General features: G+C 36.0%; 2 protein-coding genes across 4 annotated transcripts in view; both read right to left on the bottom strand.

The window, feature by feature from the left end:
- cindr (CIN85 and CD2AP related) overlaps positions 1 to 14,574 on the bottom strand; it is a 33,859-nt gene extending 19,285 nt beyond the window's left edge. The window contains exons 1-7 of one of the 2 annotated variants that reach the window (XM_034974325.2): positions 14,349 to 14,574; positions 12,332 to 12,515; positions 11,359 to 11,464; positions 9,987 to 10,122; positions 5,838 to 6,020; positions 1,747 to 1,882; positions 1,030 to 1,156 (exon numbers count right to left, since the gene is read on the bottom strand). In XM_034974325.2, coding sequence (XP_034830216.1) covers positions 1,030 to 1,156; positions 1,747 to 1,882; positions 5,838 to 6,020; positions 9,987 to 10,122; positions 11,359 to 11,464; positions 12,332 to 12,515; positions 14,349 to 14,373 — 897 coding nt within the window. In that variant the 5' untranslated portion in view covers positions 14,374 to 14,574. The remainder of the gene's footprint in view (positions 1 to 1,029; positions 1,157 to 1,746; positions 1,883 to 5,837; positions 6,021 to 9,986; positions 10,123 to 11,358; positions 11,465 to 12,331; positions 12,516 to 14,348) is intronic. The other variant, XM_034974324.2, reaches the window with a different exon arrangement.
- Positions 1 to 21,671, bottom strand: part of LOC117986911 (NADH dehydrogenase [ubiquinone] 1 beta subcomplex subunit 2, mitochondrial-like) — a 132,694-nt gene extending 111,023 nt beyond the window's left edge. Inside the window, exons 1-3 of one of the 2 annotated variants that reach the window (XM_069502291.1) lie at positions 21,507 to 21,671; positions 16,020 to 16,146; positions 15,414 to 15,523 (exon numbers count right to left, since the gene is read on the bottom strand). In XM_069502291.1, the coding sequence (XP_069358392.1) occupies positions 15,437 to 15,523; positions 16,020 to 16,146; positions 21,507 to 21,595 (303 nt within the window). In that variant the 5' untranslated portion in view covers positions 21,596 to 21,671 and the 3' untranslated portion in view covers positions 15,414 to 15,436. Of the gene's footprint in view, positions 1 to 15,344; positions 15,524 to 16,019; positions 16,147 to 21,506 lie in introns of those variants that run through there. The other variant, XM_034973874.2, reaches the window with a different exon arrangement.
- Positions 21,672 to 21,818: the final 147 nt, after the last annotated feature.

Here is a 21,818-nt window from a genome sequence, read left to right on the forward strand (position 1 = left end):
AATCTCCTTTTTTCCTCAATATTGCGTAAGTTGTTGATGAAATATTGTAACCTACTTAAGGGGTTTTTTATTTTGTTGTCATAAAAATACGTTGGTAACTAGTTTAATGTTACAAGCAACGTTTTTATGTATGAAATGAGAAACATGAAACCTTAAATTCAAACTTAGGCAAGTGTATAGGGTTACATATTTTGAGATCGGTCAGTGAGGCGAAAACTTAAGCCATTACGGAATAGAGATAAGTATTTATAGGCATATGATCAAAGGAACCATAGCGTCGTCGATTTAAAAAAAGATTTAGTAAAAAATCACTACCCCTATTATAAATGCGAAAGTGTGTTTGTTTGTTGGTTTGTCCTTCATTCACGTCGCTACGGAGCAACGGATCGACGCGATTTTTTACACGCGTATAGTTAAGACCTGGAGAGTGACATAGGATACCAACTTTTTATCCCGAAAAGTCAAAGAGTTCCCACGGTATTTTTTAAACCTAAATCCACGCGAACGAAGTCGCGGGCATCAGCTAGTCTCACATAAAGGTACCTCTCTCTAAAGGTATTCTGTAATTCTTTCATTTTCTTATTTTTAGCTTTCATTATATTTCAGAGGCTAGGTTTCTTTGTAACATTTATTTTTACACACTATCAAATTACCACATTATATAAAAATTACCTAAGAGTTTTTTGAGAGTGTATAAGTTTTTCCTTCAGTCTTTAAATGCATTTTCTATTTGTCTGTAAGCTAGTGTGTGTAAGCTAGTAGAGGGTGAGGAAGGTCACCCATGCGATGGACCGACCAAATTAAGTCTGCTGTGGGCGGTCCTTTGCAAGAGTGTACCAAGCTGTCGGCCAGCAGGGAGAAGTGGCAAATGCTCGGGAGGCATATAACATCTGCCCTCAAAGACGTTGCTTCGTGATGACCACGACCACTCTGCCAAGAGTGCTACGACGAAGAAGAAGAAGATTTGCCTGTAAGCTAGTGTAAGCTGTAAGCTGTAAGCTTGAAAATTCATAATGGAAAGTAACTTACTTGTCCATCGAGTGTTCCATCTGCCACAGTCTCATTGTGTATTAGTTTCTCCGACTCGCTCTTGTTCGTGTGCGTGATTGTACTTTGTATGCTGCTTTCTTTGCTTAATGTATTTTCTTTGTGCATGCTGAAAGTTAAAGTTTTATAATTTTACATCATCACCATCATGGCCAACCCATCGCCGGCTTCCTACAAAGCACGTATAATTATACAAAAATATTAGAAATTTCTAAAGGCGAATACCAACAAATAATCTTATGTGGTTAAAATAAATAATTTACAAATATGATAAAAAGAAAAGTCCCGACTCGCTCACTGACTGACTCATCAATGCATTGCTCAAACAATTGTACCTAGAAAGCTGAAATTTCCTATAATGTAGACAAGGAATACGGCCAGTCGATGTCCCAAAATCCATGGTACCGTAGCCGCGGCGGGTCGCTTGTGGGGCATAAATAGACGTTCGAACAGTATACTAGTATGAATTTTGTTTTTCCAAAATATGTTTTTTGTTTTTGAGTAGTTCACTCACTTATACAACACTAGTACTAATACTAATAGTATTAAACATAACGCTCAATCCAAACCACATATGTCTGCAAAATTTCAACTCAATCGGGTCATTGCAAGTAGGTAGCCGAAAAAGCAATTACCAATTTCGACGAAATGACAATATACGAACAAGACGAACTAATAAAAAACTTACAGATTCCTTACCTTACTTTAGACGTAATCAAATCTTTAACGGAGGCAGTTTTTTCGGTATATTTGTTTAGAATGGGGTAAAGTGGAGTGGCATTAGCGTTCTTCCCTGGCGGCCGCTCGGGTTTCTTTTCTTCCACCTCTTGAGTTACTGTAAAAATAAAAAGCCATTGAATTTCATAATCCATAAAGGGTAAATAAACAAATATTATTTTAGTTTATGCTTCAGCATTTATGGAGGGAGCCGTCAACCGTAACTAGTTAGCATTCTAATGATGTGAAAGCCGCGCCGCCAAGCGATTTAGCATTCCAGTACCAATCAGGGTACGGGTTTAATGGAACTGCCATACCCCTTCTAATTTAGCCGTTTCGATCTTAGACTGCATCGTCACTTACCATCATGTGGTATCGCAGTTAAGGACTAATTTGTATCGGGATAAAAAGTTTACGATTATTTATTGAAGGATTTGTTATTAACTACGAGAGTTTACCGAGCGATAAGTGATGATACCAGTCTAAGGTCATACATGCTAACTTATAATAGAATATGGCATCGTTTGGCAGATTATATACATAGAGAAAGAGTTATACATGAAGGAAAAAATGCCGACAACTGATTGGAAACGACTACTGGATAATTCCACAGGACTTCTTTTATAAATAAAGCGTCACTATGATAACGAAGTTTGCGAAAAGTCCCGAAATATGGTAATATTCTGACAACCTAAAAAGCAATATTTCAAATTATCAAGAATTGACACAATCGCACACACTTATCACTTCCTTTCGGTATGGAAAAGGTTACATTTGAAAACTGAAGTTAAAAAAGTTTAGCAAATTAATTAACTTCTTATATGGTTAGAATTCCGCCGTGCCGGTTCAATACTTTAGCTAACTATATTGCAATTTCATACAAGTACCTAGACATTGTAGCTAATTATGTTATATACAATCTCTAAACTAAAATGAGCTATCCTTTTCCGTATGGAGCATTATGAAAGGAATAGAAATACATTTAGACTTTTCGTTCAGTTTTGAGATCTTGTACAAAACAGAATTAGTATCAGTATGTAGTATGAAGTATAAGCAAAAGATGAACTCGCACTTGACAGTTGTAACAGTAAGAAAAGTAACATAAATCAATCTAAACACTAAGGAAAGGTAACACGAAGAAAGAATGAACACTAACTATTTGGTATTGAGTAATAAAAATATTTGCCGATTTTAAACTTGAGAAGTTGAAATAAGTACGACTCTCTGTTGAACATTTCTAACGTGTTTATCATAAAAATTATAGATATTTATTATAAGACATGAACATATAAATATTATAGTCACATGAAAATTAACAACTGCATAAACTTTAAAAATCACATTTACATTTAAACAACTTTTGTCTTGTATTCATGAATAATTAATAACTTTTATTTGTTAATTAATAACTTTTATTGTGGAACTAAAGTTATTCTATCCTAAGATAATCCATTTAGATAAACACTGAAACTCACTTTCTACACCCATTAAAGAAAGAAAACTGCCTTTTATAAGTTAGTATCGCGGAACTAAAATTATTCTATCCTAAGATAATCCATTTAGATAAACACTGAAACTCACTTTCTACTCCCATTTTAAATGAAGGAAAACTGCGAAGTATTGACGTTCACTCGACAGTATTAAAATACTAAAATACGGCGCAAAGGCACGACGCGATGAGGTAAGGTTACGCAAAATCACGACTCCACCACTCGCAGATCGCAACCTTCATGAGAAATGTCAATAGCAGAACATCGAACACTAAAACTTGAGTAGGCGAGCACAAATAATACTAAATGTATGCCACTATTAGTTAATATTAAGAAATTCTTACTTATATTAAAATTGCGAAAGGGTGTCTGTGTCTGTTACCTTTTCACTGCCCATCCGCTTAACCGATTTTGACAAAATTTGGCAGAGATAGCTTGCATCCCTGAGACGGACATAAGCTGCTTTTTATCCCGGAAAATCATAAAGTTCGTACCTTGTACCATCAAGTGTTTCTATTAAGTTCAATAGGAATCTTCGATTTTCGTCGTTTTTGCAAAATATGTGAATGAGAATACCTACATGACGGTTGATACAGCAAGGCCAAGGTGACATAAAATAGCAAATTATTAATGGATCGTCATAAATAGAAATTTAGCGTCGCGTCGCTAAAAAAATAGATAAGATAATAATTGTGAAAGGAAAATTATTATTTTACTTTGTCTGTTTCCTTTTGCAAATACATAGTATGAATGAACTATGCCATTGTCTAAATCCTGATTTAACAACTATTACTTTAATATTCATGTGATAATCATAAAAGATATCTACCTAATTTATCAATAATATTCTTTAAAAAAGTAAGGTGATAATTTAACATATTGGCGTGTCCTTGAAATGTTTTTACTATAAATTTTTTTTACATTTCTTTCATCGTCCGTTTTTTAAAATTTAATAGACTAGCACTTGCTTGCAGTTTGTTTACAGTACTCGCTGTTTACGTTTCCCGTTACATTTTGCAAAAATGGAAGTACATTTAATTTTTCAGCAAACATTCAAACTAGAAACGCCAGACGCCAGCTTTGTTAGTCAAACATCTACTCATCACAAACAAATTCACACTTCACTCAAAAAATAAACACTGATAAAAATACTGCAATTATCATTGAATATTTGTTTGCCACCAAAGTAAACACTGTGTAATGATAACAGTGGAATCGAATTAATAAGAACTTTATTGAGTATAATATTAATAAATCGTAAAATCGCAAAGCTGTGAGACTAAGAAAAAGTCCTACATACATAAATGTAGATAAACGCGAACTATTTTGTTGGACAAATTCGAATAGCATAATCCCACGCCGCAAATGTTTATCGAAGCTGTTGTCACATAGCTGCAGTTAACCTTGTGCCGCTGACGACACATTATCGTAACAACTTTTACGTAAGCCAGCCACTAATCGGTCACAGATCAGACACGCTTTTGTTTTGATTTTTTAATTGTTACAAATTATTCCACGGTCTAAAGTCTTTATTGCAACATCTTACAGAATTTCCTTTTGTATCCGAGATAATTCCAAAAATATTTCATTTAATTCAATTCAATTTCAAGTATTCCAGTAAAGTTGTCGCAATAATTTTTAATGTAATACTTTCCTTTGTTAATCATTGAATCTGTACTTCCATAGTTAATATTATAAATGCGAAAGTGTCTGTCGGTCTGCTAGCTTTTCACGGCCCAACAGTTCAACTGATTTTGATGAAATTTCATAGTTAGCTTACTTCTCAGGGACGGAAATAGGCTACTTTTCCGGAAAATCAAAGAGTTCCCACGGGATTATTTCATCCGTTTAACCGATTTATATGAAATTTGGTAGAAAGATAGCAATCATTTATCCCGGAAAAACAAAGATTTCCCACGGGATTTTTAAAAAACATAAATCCACGCAGACGAAGTCGCTGGCATCATCTAGTTATTCATAAATTATCATGTTTTTCAGGTTACTGGTTATTGGTTGACCCGCCCCGGGTTCGCACGGCTTGACTTACGCATTCTTGGACATTGCTGGTCTTAACACTACTTCTATACTCACCAGCCGGCAACAGCTGGACGAAGTTGTCCGGGAACAAGCTGACCCGGACGTGCAGCTCGCCCTTCCACCAGACACGGTCCAGCGCGTCCTTAGACACGATCTCACCCTCCACCAGCGTCAGCCCGTCGCTGACCGCGGTGTCCTATCACTACTCTAGTACTCACCAGCCGGCAACAGCTGGACGAAGTTGTCCGGGAACAAGCTGACCCGGACGTGCAGCTCGCCCTTCCACCAGACACGGTCCAGCGCGTCCTTAGACACGATCTCACCCTCCACCAGCGTCAGCCCGTCGCTGACCGCGGTGTCCTATCACTACTCTAGTACTCACCAGCCGGCAACAGCTGGACGAAGTTGTCCGGGAACAAGCCGACCCGGCCGTGCAGCTCGCCCGTCCACCAGACACGGTCCAGCGCGTCCTTAGACACGATCTCACCCTCCACCAGCGTCAGCCCGTCGCTGACCGCGGTGTCCTATCACTACTCTAGTACTCACCAGCCGGCAACAGCTGGACGAAGTTGTCCGGGAACAAGCCGACCCGGCCGTGCAGCTCGCCCTTCCACCAGCCACGGTCCGGCGCGTCCTTGGACACGATGTTCACGATCTCACCCTCCACCAGCGTCAGCTCGTCGTCGTTGACCGCGGCGTACGGGAACAACACGCGACATTGCTCCTTAACTGCAACAATGTTAAACATATTATCTCTCTGCATCGTATTCCTTAAGCCAAGCAAAGGAATATATCTTAGCGCTATTCTACAGAAATTCTACGTAGACGATGGCATCGATTAAAAACTAGGAGTCATAAAAAAATCGGTCGAGTGCGAGTCGGACTCGCACACCAAGGGGTCCGTACCATCATACAAGAAACAACACTTTTTATTTGTTCTAAATTTTCGTGACGGCCATATAGCAGCAATAGAAATACACATTCTGCGAAAATTTCAACTCTCTACAGTCTACATATTACGGTTCACGAGACACAGCTCGCAGACAGACAGACAGACAGACAGACAGACAGGCAGGGACGGACGGACAGTTGAGTCCAGAAAGCAACAAAGAATATAAAAGTTCAAAATTGCTTAACAAAGTTATATGATAATTAAAATTCAATGTAAACAATTCCGATTATAGCAATAGGCTACTTGACTCATATCTAATTTCGTCCAATAAATGATTATTTATATAGTATTTTGCTTAAAACAACGAAATATATCAATAACAATTATTAAAAACGCAGGATGGATATATAAATCCAATTAAAAAAAATACAATTTTTATTTTTATTTGAAACGCAGAAAACGCTGTCAGCCATGATGTGACGTCATTAAATATGTAAACAAAGAAATGTCATTCCTATGTCACGCGGGGACTAACGTAGTATCCATATATATAAAATTTAGAGTCCTGACTAACTTATATATCAACGCACAGCCTAAACATCTAAACAGCTGGTCCTAGATACATGAAATTTGGTGAGTGTGTTCTTTGTAGGTAAAGAGAAGGTATCCACTAGGAAAGGATTTTTTGAAATTCCACCTCTGAGTGGGTTAAATGGAGGTTTGAAATTTATGAAGTCCACGCGGGCGAAGTCACGAGCATAAGCTAGTTTTTATATATTTCTAAAAACTCACAGTAAACGTAAAAAAATATCATTTTCTCTTTATAAATTGAATAAGTTATTAAGTAAGACTTACAACAAAGTGATCTTTGCAAAAATAAATTTGGGTTGAAGTCGTTAGTCATATAGGATAGGGAGGATAGAAGTCATGTTTATTAAACTTTGGTAGGTTATGCTCAGTATATATAATGTACTCTGTGGTTATGCTGTTGTTTACAAATGCATGACGTCAGAGCACAGATAATCTATCGGCCAAACATGGCCGACAGTGTTTTCACCTGTCTAAGAAAAATATTTTTTTAAATTAAAGTTTTACGGTTTTTAGGGCGCAAAAAAATATAGTGTTAATTTTTTTGATATAATAGGACAAATATTAACCATTTAAGACCAACTTAAAAAAATTGTCAAGTAGCCTCAAGTGGCTTCAAAAAGCATATTGCAAGGAATTTCTTAGTTCGCCGTGAAAAGTCACGTTTTATTTTGATGATATCAAGTTAGTTGCGTACAAATTAGCAGCTCTTTTATAAGTAGACTAGCTGATGCCCGCGACTTCGCCAGCGCGGATTTAGGTTTTTATAAATCCCGTGTACTAAACAATAAAATAGTTACATTTCTATCCTGTCCCAAAATCATTTGTAATTACTGAAAGAGTTTATAATAATTAAATAATCAACCTAATTAGGACAGAACTAATCAATCAAATGAGCGGTGATGGCCTAAGTTAACGCGTCCGTCCGGGGGTCCGGGGTTCGATCCCGTGCATGGAGATCTCTCCGTTTTGTTCTCAAAGGCTTGTGAAGTCTGCCAATCCACACTTGGCCAGCATAGTGACCATGGCCCAAACCCTTCTTATTCTGAGACCTGTGCCCTGTTTATCAAACGTTACAAGTCTTGTATTACAAGCGTTTCTCTTGTAAATTTGTGCATTTTTACAAGAATGCGTTTATCAAAACTACACTTGTAAACTACAAGCTACGAGTAATATCACTTGTAATACAAGTGTTTTTCACACTTGTATTTGTGGTTTTGTTCATCAAAAATGCCTTTGTAGCTTGTAGCTTGTAACTTGTAACGAAAAAGTTGGAGAGCCTCTGTTGACTCTTAATTTATTTTACAAGTTGTATGCAAGTATGATATTGTATAAAAGAATAATTAAATTATCTAGTACCTAGTAGTAAATAGGTAAAATAACTATAAAATAATTCAAAGGTGTAATTTTATTAAACTTATCAATGTTGCTCTTCTTAAATTTGACCAAAACGTGTCTCATGTACATACGAGTATGCTGGCATAATCTTTTTCGGCAGATACAAGTCCAAGCGACTGACATAGCAATAGTATCTCTTTCCACTCTGCTATTTTTTGGTCTTTAGATAATTTATCAGTAAATGCGCCAAATAAAATATCTTTTTTGTCACGAATTACTTAATTGAAGAATAATTGTAACTTTCGCATCAGATTTTGCCATTTTTTGCGATGTAAGTAATTCGAATAGCGAAAATTTTTAAAGTCTATCTATTTTTCCAAATTTTAATTCTAACCTTAATTCATGAAAAATAATGTATGGTATAGGTACTTCCTGTTGGTGTAGGTACCGAAATAGAATAAATAAAAGTAGGTAGGTAAATAAAATAAGAAGCAATAGGTTTTACAAATAGGTTATTTAACACAAAATTAAATAATTTGAAAAAAAGTTTTATTTTTAACAATAACTTGACTAGTTATGGTACCGTAATTTCTATTTTATCGACATTTATTACGGTTGAAAAATTATTTTGTAATTTAGCAAAAATAAAGTGTATAAATTAAAAATACAAGTTCTACAAGTCTTGTAAAATCCTACAAGTCTTGTGAAATTATTTGATAAACATAATTTACAAGAGTTTGTAAAAAGTTCTTGTAACTTGTAACTTGTGAGCTTGTAGACTTGTAATGTTTGATAAACAGGGCACTGCTCTCAGAAGTTGACCGGCGAAGGGTTGAAATCGTGATGAAACCAATCCACGACTACAATAATATTTAATTTGGTAAACAAATACAAAACAAAGACTAATGAAAAATTTACGTTTAGCAAAAAAACAACGTGTCCTTTATGTTTTCTTAGATATAATTACACAGAAATAACCATGTGATACTGAGAATTATTCTGTATTATAAAATATAAAGACAACATTATGATTATAGTTTGGCAATGACAACATTACGATAAAAGAAGTTCTTGTTACTTTATCTTAAATGAAGAATATTATACAGTTAAAATGTAACAAATCTCTATTCAACAACAAAACAAGGAAAATGCCTTGGCGATAATAGGAATCAATTGCACCCCACAACTTTTAACGGATGAATCAACGTTAACACATTGTCGTCAATATTGCGGTAAATAAATTGAATAATATCACCGGTTCCGGTCACACCAGCGCAGTAGTTGCAAGAAAAATTACTCAATTAGTCTGTTCAAAAGATAACAGCATATATTAATTAAATAAATAATGTACAATTTTGATTTTTAAACTGTGTCCATATGTGGGCGCACTGATTGGGGTATTGGGTGGGTGGTTCCCCCCCTGCTCTCTGACATCAATGCTTCTCCTTTTACCCGATCTCAATATGTTTAGAGATGCCTGGATAGTGTTTGTACGAGCGGGTCTAGAATTTTGCGACAAGTCAGTGTGACTGTGTCTTAATATAGGTCTCACAATACAATCTTAAACTGTTTCATTTTTTTTCTGTCTTTATTGCACCTTCTTTCTTATTGTAATTTGTAAGTAATTAATTATTATTGGCCTGTGGTCGTTCTAATAATCAGTACAGTCAGTTTGTTTGTTGGTTTGTCCTTCAATCACGTCGCAACGGTGCAACGGATTGACGTGATTTTTTGCATGGGTATTTATAAAGATTTGGAGAGTGACATAGGCTCTTTTTATCGCGAAAAATCAGAGTTCCCACGGGATTTTTAAAAACCTAATTCCACGAGGACGAAGTCGCGGGCATCAGCTAGTGATTAAATAAATAAATGTGTACCTGGCTTGGGCGGCAGCGCGGGCGCCGGCTCGACGGGCGCAGGCTGCGCGGGCGGCGGCTCCAGCATCACCACGAAGTTGGACGGGAATACACCCACGCGCGCGCCGCGCCGCCCCTGCCACCAGCCCTCCTCTACCTGGCCAAATAGATAATAAATATGACAATACCATTGCCCATGATAAACATTCGCAGCACCAGACGCTTTTCAGGAATTTGATGATCCACCCCTTGAATAACCCCATGTTAAAATCTAATGTTCCTAAATTGCTATGCCTTTCATAATACTCCCTAAAAGGATAGCACTAGACTTAGATTTGTCAATTTAGTTAAGAGATCGTGTAGGTACAATAGAATCATCCACAATGCGATCGAATTTCGCCTACAGTGGTCAATCTGCACAGAGATTAGCTATCTGCGCGGTAGATATTACGCGGTAGTAGTGCACACAAATGTGCACAAACACAGGTGCACCCTCTAATCTTTTATTCTCATAGCCCGATGGGACGGCAATCCGACACGACCGGAGAGAGATGAGGCGCAGGACCAACGGCTTTACTCTCTTCGAGGCACGGAAATGAAACACCAGCAACTTCCTAATTCTGGGCGAGTACTGAGAACTTGACAGAATACCCCAATACTACCTACTACTGTTTTTTTTACTACTAACTATTTTTGACCCGAACATCAAACCCTCGCCATCCGCAGTCCAACGTGCTAACCACCAGACGAACGAGGCAGTCATCTATTGAGAACAAAAGGAATAGTCGGCTGGTGGTCAAATTGCCACCTAGATTTTTCATAAATAATTAATTCAGCAAAATTGCCGCATATGTGCGAATTCGTTTACATCTCACATGATGCATCTTTTCAAAAGCTTTTCGGATGATGATCGCCAAATTTCATTTCAAAGAAGGCACGCGATGATGATGATGATGCATCTAAGTGGCTAGTTGAATCGCCATACAGCTGCGGACGTGCGTTTCGAGCCAAGTTTGTCAGGTTTCGTACGGGGTTTCCCAGAAAGCAGCAGACGGAATGCGCTGACACGGAGAAAAGCCTTGCGAAGCAAGCAATAGATCATTTTATGTGTTTAGCTCAGAAGTTCATGGTTGTTTACGCTTTAAATACCAATAGCAACCACAACCGAATCTAAGGTACCCGCACGTCACCCGCGCTTGCCCGAACCGGGCTAGCGCGGGGGCTGTGCGGGTGTGTGGTGCGTTCCCATCCCCGATCTCCATCTCAACCTGTCGCGGACTATACACATGCAGGGTTTTTGAGATGGGGTACCTAAAAGTTGTTGTCTAAGTCCAAGTACAGAAGACAATAGACACCTACTACGTAAAGCAAAAATATATAAATGTAAACATACCTCTCCAAGAACTTCAAGTACGTCACCAACAGACAAGGGCAGCTCATCAGGATTGGCTGGCTGATAGCTGAAGACAGCGCGACAACGCCCCTGCACTCCTCCCGGCCTATTCCAAATAACACTTTATCATCACTTTTGTATGCAATTCCAAGAATCTATTTACACTTTTTATTACTGCACCAATTATGGCGATTCACTTAGCTACGGCTCTAAAACCGTCATATTTATTTTCTAATTGTCAAGTGCAAATTATTCAGACTTTTGGCAAGCTGCAACTTCAATTCAATTCCCAATTATTAGCTTTTCTGTGTGCACAACCAACTGGGCACAGATTGTTAAGCTGCAAGTCTGCAACCCGTTTTAATTTTGACAGCTTCTAGAAAACGATTTTTTTTGAAGTACCTCTTCTATAGGTACTTATTTAGTTCAATGTAAACAGTCAGTTCTGCACTTCTTAACTGATCTCATATAACCTCATATATTTCATTAACCACAAAATAATAATGAAGGTGTAGTTTATGTGACTAACATTAAGCAAGTGACATCAAAGTCTTATCACATTAGATTAGATTACATGGACAATCATTATTTTTTCTAGTAAGTAATTGGAAATGTGATAAAATTGGTCATTAAAAACACAGTTATTAATATTTCACCATTATGATTTATAGTAAAAATCATTAAGTAACTGTTTGTTAATTTAACACACATTCTTTGGCATATAATTTTTGTACCAAGCGGCAATAATTTGTATATGCAGATACATTCTGAGAAAAGAAAGGAATATTTGCTATATTATGTGCCAAACTTAGATTAAGGAGTAAAATCGTACTTTTAACATGACAATTGACAGAGCAAATATGAACCCCTTTAACTTTATGCACTAAGTATATTTAAATACTTACTATTACACAAGTACTGACTTAATTATAAATTTATTTATAAAATATAAAAAAGTAGTAAGCATGCCTACCGTGCATTATTCTGTTCAGTTAGAACAGAAACAAAATTGTCAGGAAACATCCCACGGCGACCACGCAGCTCTCCTTTCCACCACCCGCCTGGCAGACGTTCCACGTCTCGCAAAATATCCCCAGGTCTTATTGTCAACTCATCTGTCTCCGATGCATCATATGAATAGTTTACTATACAGGATACTGTAAGGAAAGATTTAAACCAGTCTAACTAGAACAGTAATAGTGTGGCTAATATTTCGACTCAGTTGTTGCGGCAGTTAAAAATCGTCTAGATAATCGTGGTATGTACCCGTTTTATACAATATACAATGTGGCTAATTCCATTGTACACAAACTCTAAACTAAACTAAAATGGCACATCTAAATCTATTGCTATCCCTTCCATAATGTTGCTTGCGGAAAAGGATAGCACTAGATTTAGACCTGTTAATTTAGTTCAGTTTAGAGATTGTGTACAAGAGAATGCCGACCCCATTATTGGTTATAAGTTGTTTCTAGAGGATAGTTAATTTAATATATGCATACTCCAAGCTAATATTATGAATGCAAAAATGTGTTTATATGTCTAACTTTTTAAGGCCCATCCATTTAACTGATTATGATTTAATTTGGTACAAAGATAGCTTGCGTCCTGGAGACGAAGCATCAAACAAATGAACAATCTTTGAACAAAAAATCAAAGAGTTCCCACAGAATTTTAAATTTTTTATGTCATGTGGACAATGTTGCAGGCATTATTTAGTTAGTAACATATAATAATTTTGACAACCTTCCACATGAATATGACTAAACCCAACAAAACAATCATAATTTAGTAAATAGTTTACAGTGCTAGCCTATCTATCAAATAGTGATTTTTAACAATATATTCTAAATTATTGCATAAGCCATCATAAATGCAAGCAAATAAATATACAAAATAACTTACAAAATAAATGATAATAATCACTGGAGATTTATCAAGTTTGATAATAGATTTCTGTCTGAGATAGATAACTATGCCAATATATTGTCATAATGGTAGAAAAGTGATGGATCTGCATTTTGAGAAACTATACAGCAGAGATCTCTGAAGATTTTTTTTATCAATTGTTTAATTTAAAAAACTATAGCAATAAAAAATCACATGTACATCTGATAAAAACACTCTGTTATAAAAAAAATTGTAGATTGATATTTCTATATTGTAGGGTCCAAAAAGTCATTTAAGTTTATTTTGCAAAAAGGCTGTTTTATAAGCATGATGATATCATACGTCATAATAGCTATCTGCATGCCAAATTTCAGCCCGATCCGTCCAGTAGTTTGAGCTGTGCGTTGATAGATCAGTCAGTCAGTCAGTCAGTCAGTCAGTCAGTCAGTCAGTCAGTAAGTCAGTCACCTTTTCCTTTTATATATATAGATTATATTAAATAATATAGATGTAACAAAATTACACCAGTTTAATTATTTACTAAGAGAGGCAAAATACAAAACTAAAATAAAATGTTGTACTAGATAACATGAATCAATATACTTATTTTCTCGAATTTATAATATTGAACCCTAAATCAGCACTAGGGTTAGGAAATTATACCAAAATAATCATGTTATTGAGCATTCGATTTGAATTGGAAACCTACTATTTGGTATTTCTCACCTGTTTGAGGACATGTACAGGAGTGTTATGTGTTTGTTTATTAGCATTCACATGACATCACAATGCCATGAAAATGAGTCATGCGACAAACTTGGCGATACTCGAACACTAGGTCGATGTTTTCTTAATAATTTATACATAAGCTCACCATATGACATACGATTGAACTTTTTATATTTAAGGATATTATACTTTCGTTACCGAGCAGGTGATTGACCTGCATTACCAAAATAACGGAATAACACCAAGGGATCAAAATATAGAAGCAGTATCAACCATCAAAATCATTTTGTAAGATACAGTTATCTATCCTAACAAGCAAGACTCGAGAGCTTAGTAGTAAGTAATAAATAGAACTGATGACGATTACTTACCCTTTTGGTTTGTTGTAGTCTCCATTTTTAACAATATATTTTAATACAATCACATTATCACATTATTATATCTAATTGTTTGTGCACAACATGTACGATTTCACTTCACGTTCAACATAAACAACTTACAACAATTAATTAGGGCGAAATACGAACTCTGTGCTGTGATACGAACACGAAAAAATATATTTCGAATCACGTCAAATCAAAATATCAAAATCACAAATTGATAGTCCACAGAACAGACATGTTTTTTTTTGTTAACTGGTTTTTTGCTCTGGATTCTAGCCTTTTTGAGAGACAGGTTTAATAGTCGTGTTTGTTTGCTTCTCTTTGTGTGAATAAGTGCGCCATTCAGCAGTGGTTGCTTAAACTCGAAGCAATGCGACTTGTTAGTTTCTGACAAGTGACATTTTCTTCAAGTTTAAAAGCATTTTATCCACTTTCACCCAACAATCTCCTTCGTCTCTCCTTAAACGTGACACTGGCGAAACAATCTGTGCCCAGTTGGCACACCTAATAAAAGAGTTTTAGCAACGGCACCTCAGAATACAGAATAAACTGCACGAATAGCGCACAAAGAGCATAAAGAGAAGCAAACGAACACGACTATTATGATGATGCCACAGACCATTAGATTAAACATGAACTCAACATTGTGTTGCCAACTCAGAATAAAATGTTTTTTGTCACGGAACAGTGTTTTTTGCCCAGACCTAATTGGTGTTTCCAACTTATTTCTATGGTTTCCACTGACACTGAGCTGGGCGGAGGGGAGCGGAGCGGACCGTGATTGGCCTAACACAGTGCTCGAGCCTCGAAATCACCAACTCCGCATCAGTGGAAACAGCTGCATCATCACTTGCCACCGGTCTCATTGCAGCCAAGCGCTAGTCTATCATATTAAAAAAAAACTGATTGGCCAATTCACAGTCTAATTTATAGCAATTAGATGAATGGTATATTATAATTATAAACAGGACATAAAAACAAAGATTATATTATGTTTTTAATTTTTTATTTATATAAATAACAATTAAAATAAAGGAAAAAACTACTCAATTGCTCATAATTTAAATATTCTTAATTCACTTCTTCAACGAACCAACTGAATCAGGTGGGATGCCCAACTCTTCATCGGTCCAGGTGCTTGGGTCAACATATGGCCATTCACCCTGTCAAATATTAAAACATGTCTCAGTAATCTGTGACTTGACCTGAGTGAACTGAAGGTTAGGTTGACCTGTATTCTATTAGTCTCACATATAACCTTAGAAAGACTAGTTAAGTTAATACAAAACTAGCTTATGCTCGAGACTTCTACGACTACACAAATTTCAAACCCCTATTTCACCCCCTTCGGGATTGAATTTTCAAAGATCCTTTCTTAGCGGATAATATAATAGCTATCTGCATGCCAAATTTCAGCCCAATCCGTCCAGTAGTTTCAGCTGTGCGTTGATAGACAAGTGAGTCAGTCAGTCACCTTTTCCTTTTATATACCTAGGTAAGTTACTCGATAGTCTCTATACTGAAAACTCCTAAATTGACAGTTCTGAAAATAGAGCTATATTTTACAATGTTCTCTGCAGAAAAGGATAGGATTGCATTTGAACCCTGTCTAGCACTCTTGTGACTATTTTTAGGCGACTAGTATAGCATGAAACTTACATAAATATGTTCTGGCTCAGTAGCGCAATGGTAGAGAATCCACCACCAGCACAAGCCTCCAAGTATCTCAGCTTGATAAATGGTTCTCTTCATTGGCATTGGGGGTGGAACTCTGTATGACCAGACTCTGTAATTTGAACACAAAGTTTCCTGTTCAATTAGTTTTATTTTCGGGCTGAATGTCAGCCATGATGGCCAATCTGGCTACCTGGAGATCTTATGATACCCAAGTCTGTGCAAAACCATAGGTGCACTCTCTATTCCCTCATTCATAGCCTATGTATGCACTGTTAAAGAAGGTTTTGTATTAATTTATGTGTCACACTGGCTGTCTATTTTATTCTAATTCTTTTTAAAATTTGAAATGTCACTCTAACATGTCCTATAATAAAAATATGTTTTCTCAAAGTATATTATTTATTTAATTGAATTTTATCGATCCTAAAACGGACTCTAATATGGTAGCAGATCGAAAATAAATTCAAGAATTATTTTAGAGCAGAGATAAGCTATAATTTCTATTTTCTTTAAAAATTCTAACAAGATTTATCAAAATGTCGTCTTCATGGAATTCATCCACGAGCTTCAAAATTGATATTGGTCGTTTAGAAGGAAAGGAAAATTGGACAACATGGCGCTGCAAGGTACTGTTAATGCTAAGAGGTACTGCTGGATGCTTAGATGCGATAAATGGCAATCTAAACAAACCAAAGGAACCGGATAGCACAGCATCAGCAGAAGTTTTTGATTCTTATCAAAAAGCTCTGAGAACATACAATGAGATAAACAATACTGCAATGTTCATTTTAATGGCTAATATGTCAGATGCTACTCTACAAAAAGTGATGAGATTCACAAATGCTAAACAGGTTTGGGAAGAATTGCACACTCTGTTTGATGGTACATCTGAAGATAAAAGCTATACACTATGCTACAGTTTCTTCGGCTATCGTAAAGATCCTTCTCATGACATGTCAATGCATATATCTAAATTGAAAAATATATGGCATGAATTGAAAGTAGAACTACAAAAATCTGAAAAAGATGATCTTCAAGATAAAGAAAAATATGACCTTCCAGAGATTTTACTCATCTGCAAGATCTTAGAAACTTTACCTGATGACAGCTATTTTCCATTTAAATCTAGTTGGATGCTTATGTCTAAAAAGGATCGTAATATTGATAATTTGACAGCTCAAATTTGCGCTTATGAACGATCGCTTACAAATAAAGAAGAAAATACTGAAGCACTAGTTGTACATAGTAAAATGAATAAAAAGAAGAAATGTGGTTATTGCGGCCTTACTGGACACAAAGTCAAAAGCTGTTATAAGTGGATATCGGATGGTAAACCTCCTAAGCCACAAAATCCATCAACAAGTAAAGCTAAAGATGCCAACTTTACACTTTCACTAATGCAGATTGAAACGAATGGAACAGTTAATGTAATTGAAAGAGATGATGAGAATTGGTATGTCGACAATGGTGCAACTAGCCATGTCTCTTGTTGCAATGACATATTTTCTACATTTCAATATTTTACTAATAACCAATCGGTTACAACTGCAAATGGCGCTAAAATACAAGCTATCGGTAAAGGTACAGTTGATATAATAGCAGACGTTCATGGACAGCAAGAATATATAAGGCTTTGTGACGTATGGTATGTACCTGAAATAAAAAGAAATTTATTTTCTGTTCTTGCCGCACAAGACAAACTAGAGGACAGTGTCTTTATATCTGAAAGAGAATCGTGTATGTTGAAAGTAAAAGGAAAAATTAATTTAATTGGAAAACGCGTTAAAAATGGAGGTCTGTATAAGTTAAATATACAAGCAATTAAAAGACAAACTCCTGAATTGAACACTGTATCTAATGATAATATCCTACAACTGTATCACGAACGATTTTGTCACCAGAATAAAAGACATGTAAAACTTTTGTTAGAAAAGGAACTTGGTATCAAAGTAAAACTCGATTCTCAATTATGCACAGGATGTGTCTATGGTAAAACACACAGATGTAAATTTGGAACAAGAGAAAGAGCTAAAGTACCAGGAGAAATTATACATACTGATGTGTGTGGTCCGTTCCCAAATTCTTTCAGTAAATTTCGCTATTTTGTACTTTTTAAAGATGATTACAGCAAGTATCGTCAAATTTATTTTATCAAAAACAAGTTTGAAGTTAAAGATAAGCTTATACAGATGATTAATGAAACAAAGACTGCTGGTCATGTAATAAAAACAATTCTCAGCGATAATGGTGGAGAATTTCATAACGAGGCTGTAGAAAATATTTTAAAGTCTCATGGTATTCAGCAAAGATTGATAATGCCATATACACCAGAGCAAAATGGGTGTTGTGAAAGAGATAACAGAACTTTAGTTGAGGCTGCTCGTACTATGATGCATGCTCATGAAGAACTTCCACTTGCTTGTTGGTCAGAGCTTGTCAACACTGCTGCTTATGTTCTGAACAGAACTGGACCGACTTCTACAGAAGGTAAATCACCATTTGAGTTATGGTTTGGACAAAAACCATCCATTAAACATTTAAGGATAATTGGTAGTGAATGTTACGCTCACGTTCCAAAACAAAAGCGAACAAAACTCTGCAAGAAAGCCGATAAATGTATTCTCATTGGTTATGATGGTAATGATGGTTACAGATTATTGGGCTGTGATAATAACGGCAATGTTAAATTAATCAGATCGAGGGATGTAACATTTAATGAGTCGATTATTAGATCAATTGGATTAGATTCAGATGCAACTGAAGCAGATGAACAAAGTATAGAAATTCACTTCCCTAAGACTAATGAAAATCATCCAATGTTCGATGCAAGGGAGGATGTATTACAAGATGATGCTGTTTCTAGTATGCCTCAAACATTGAATGCTCCAGATTCAAGCTCACATGAAGTAATTCCCACTTCGTCGACTAATGGAAATGAAATCATCAGTCAAAATGAAGACGAGTCTAATGAATCATATGTTACTCCTAATTCCTCTGATTCTGAGGATGAAGAAATTCCTGAAACAAGAACTCTTCGAGATAGATCTATACTAAGACCACCAGTGCGATTCGATGACTATTTTATATCTACTGTTGTAAATGATTTAGGCGAACCTGAAACATATAAACAAGCTATAAATAGTTCTGAAAAAGCTGAATGGTTGAAAGCTATGGAAAGTGAGCTAAATTCTCTGAAAGAGAATAAAACTTGGATACTTGTGGATAAACCGAAAGACAGAAAGCTTATTTCTTGTAAATGGATCTATAAAAAGAAGACCAATGCTGATGGAAGCCTCGACAAATATAAAGCTAGACTTGTAGCAAGAGGTTATACTCAGGAGAAGGGAATTGATTATGAGGAAACATTTAGCCCTGTTGCTAGAATGTCAACTATTAGGTCAATTTTAAGCATCACTGCAAACGAAGGACTATCTCTCTTACAGTTTGATGTAACAACTGCCTTTTTGAATGGTTTATTAGAAGAAGATATCTATATGAAACAACCAGAAGGCTATAGTGATGGCACAAATAAAGTCTGTAAATTGAAGAGAAGTCTATACGGGCTTAAACAGGCTCCCAGATGTTGGAACAAATGTATTGTCGACTATCTGAAAAATATTGGCTTTAAACAATGTGACACAGATCCATGTTTGTTTATTAGAAATCGACGAGGCAATAAAATTATTCTAGCGCTCTATGTTGATGATGGACTTGTTGCATCAACAAATCAGAAAGATTCTGAGAAGTTTATAGCTGAATTGAGAAGTAGGTTCAAGATAACCACTAAACCAGCTAATTACTTTCTTGGTTTAGAACTTTCTAGTGATAAACATGGTGGAATTGTAGTTTCACAAAAGCATTATGCTCAAAAGCTACTAGAACGCTTTGGGATGAGTGACTGTAAAGCAGTCAATACTCCAATTATTAAAGAAGCTCAAACAGATTCTGAAAAGGAGAATGATGTTAAGTTTCCTTATAGAGAAGCTGTTGGTGCATTAGCATACTTGATGACAGCAAGCAGACCAGATATATCGTACGCTGTAAGTTTTGTATCCAGGTCACTTGCTAATCCCACTACAGAAGATGTACAAAAGGTCAAGCGCATTTTTCGTTACATCAAAGGAACAATAGATTTTGGAATTGTATATAAGAAAGATTACAAGTCTGGAATCTTAGAATGTTATAGTGACGCAGATCACGGTGGAGATCCAAACACAGGACGCTCTACATCTGGAATTCTGTGTATGTATGCTGGAGGAGTAATTGCTTGGGCAAGTCGGAAGCAAACATCAGTAGCAATTTCGAGTACTGAAGCGGAGCTCGTAGCAGCTAGTGAAGCAGCTCGTGAAATTGTATGGCTTAAGAGACTGTTTAATGAAGTTACCAAATTAAAAGAAATTCCCAAGCTGCAAATTGATAATGATGCAGCTATAAAAATTTCTCAAAATCCAGAGCTTCATCGACGTACGAAACATATTGCTTTAAGACATTTTTATGTCAGAGAATTAGTTTCAGAAAATGATCTTGAAGTCAAATATGTTCCCACAGAATATCAATGTGCAGATATTCTAACTAAGCCTATCCATAAGCCTAGACTTATGTTTATTTGTAAGTTAATCGGCTTGGTGACATAAATTTCTCAAAACGGGAGGATGTTAAAGAAGGTTTTGTATTAATTTATGTGTCACACTGGCTGTCTATTTTATTCTAATTCTTTTTAAAATTTGAAATGTCACTCTAACATGTCCTATAATAAAAATATGTTTTCTCAAAGTATATTATTTATTTAATTGAATTTTATCGATCCTAAAACGGACTCTAATATGCACAACCACAGGTGCACTATCTATTCCCTCATTCTCATAGCCTGTGTCTGCACAAGCACAGGTGCACTATCTATTCCCTCATTCTCATAGCCTGATGGGCAAGATTTGATATGATCGGAGAGAAATCAAGGGCAGTGCTTGAAGTGCTCTCCGAGGCACAGGAGTGAAAAGATCCAACTTCTTAACTCCGGACTAGTACTGAGAAACGGAAGAACCCAGGACCTTGTCATCCACAGTCGAACATGCTAACCATTAGACAAACAAGGAAGGAAAAGATATGACATGAAAATTAACAATTTAATGTAAAACAGTTATCAATACATGTGACAACTTTTAGTAATAACTAGCTTATTCCCGTTATCGTCCGCGTGGACTAAATAAATTTCAAACGCCTAGTTTACCCACTTAGGGGTTGAATTTTCAAAAATCCTTTCTTAGCGGATGTCAACGTCATAATAGCTATCTACATGCCAAATTTCAGCCCGATCCGTCCAATAGCAGTGCGTTGATAGATCAGTCAGTCAGTCACCTTTTCTTTTTATATATTTAGATTAGGAATATTTGAAAACCATTTTTATCAGCCGATATTAAAATAATGTCCAGTGACATAATCATCGAATCAACTGCTAGAGTAGATACTCACCCGTGACTACCATTTCTTATTTGGTTATTAGCAGCATTTTTTAGACTTCGCAATAGAATGGCTCTTGATAATATATTTCGACCAAGCATTTTGAATTTAAATAAAAAGTAGAATTTTTATTTTGAGAAAAACCCCATAAAACGTCAAAATTAAGTTTGACAAATGACAGTAACCACCGACAATTTAGAAACTTTTTTCTGTAATTATAGCTCTGGATTCCAGTTATTTTAGAGCTTATATCTTTGCTTCTTTACACTGTTCTAAGCGCAGGTAGCATTGCAGTTTGTATTACCACAATAATTATATTACTGT

Source organism: Maniola hyperantus, chromosome 12 (assembly GCF_902806685.2).
Source record: "Maniola hyperantus chromosome 12, iAphHyp1.2, whole genome shotgun sequence".
Taxonomy (NCBI): domain Eukaryota; kingdom Metazoa; phylum Arthropoda; class Insecta; order Lepidoptera; family Nymphalidae; genus Maniola; species Maniola hyperantus.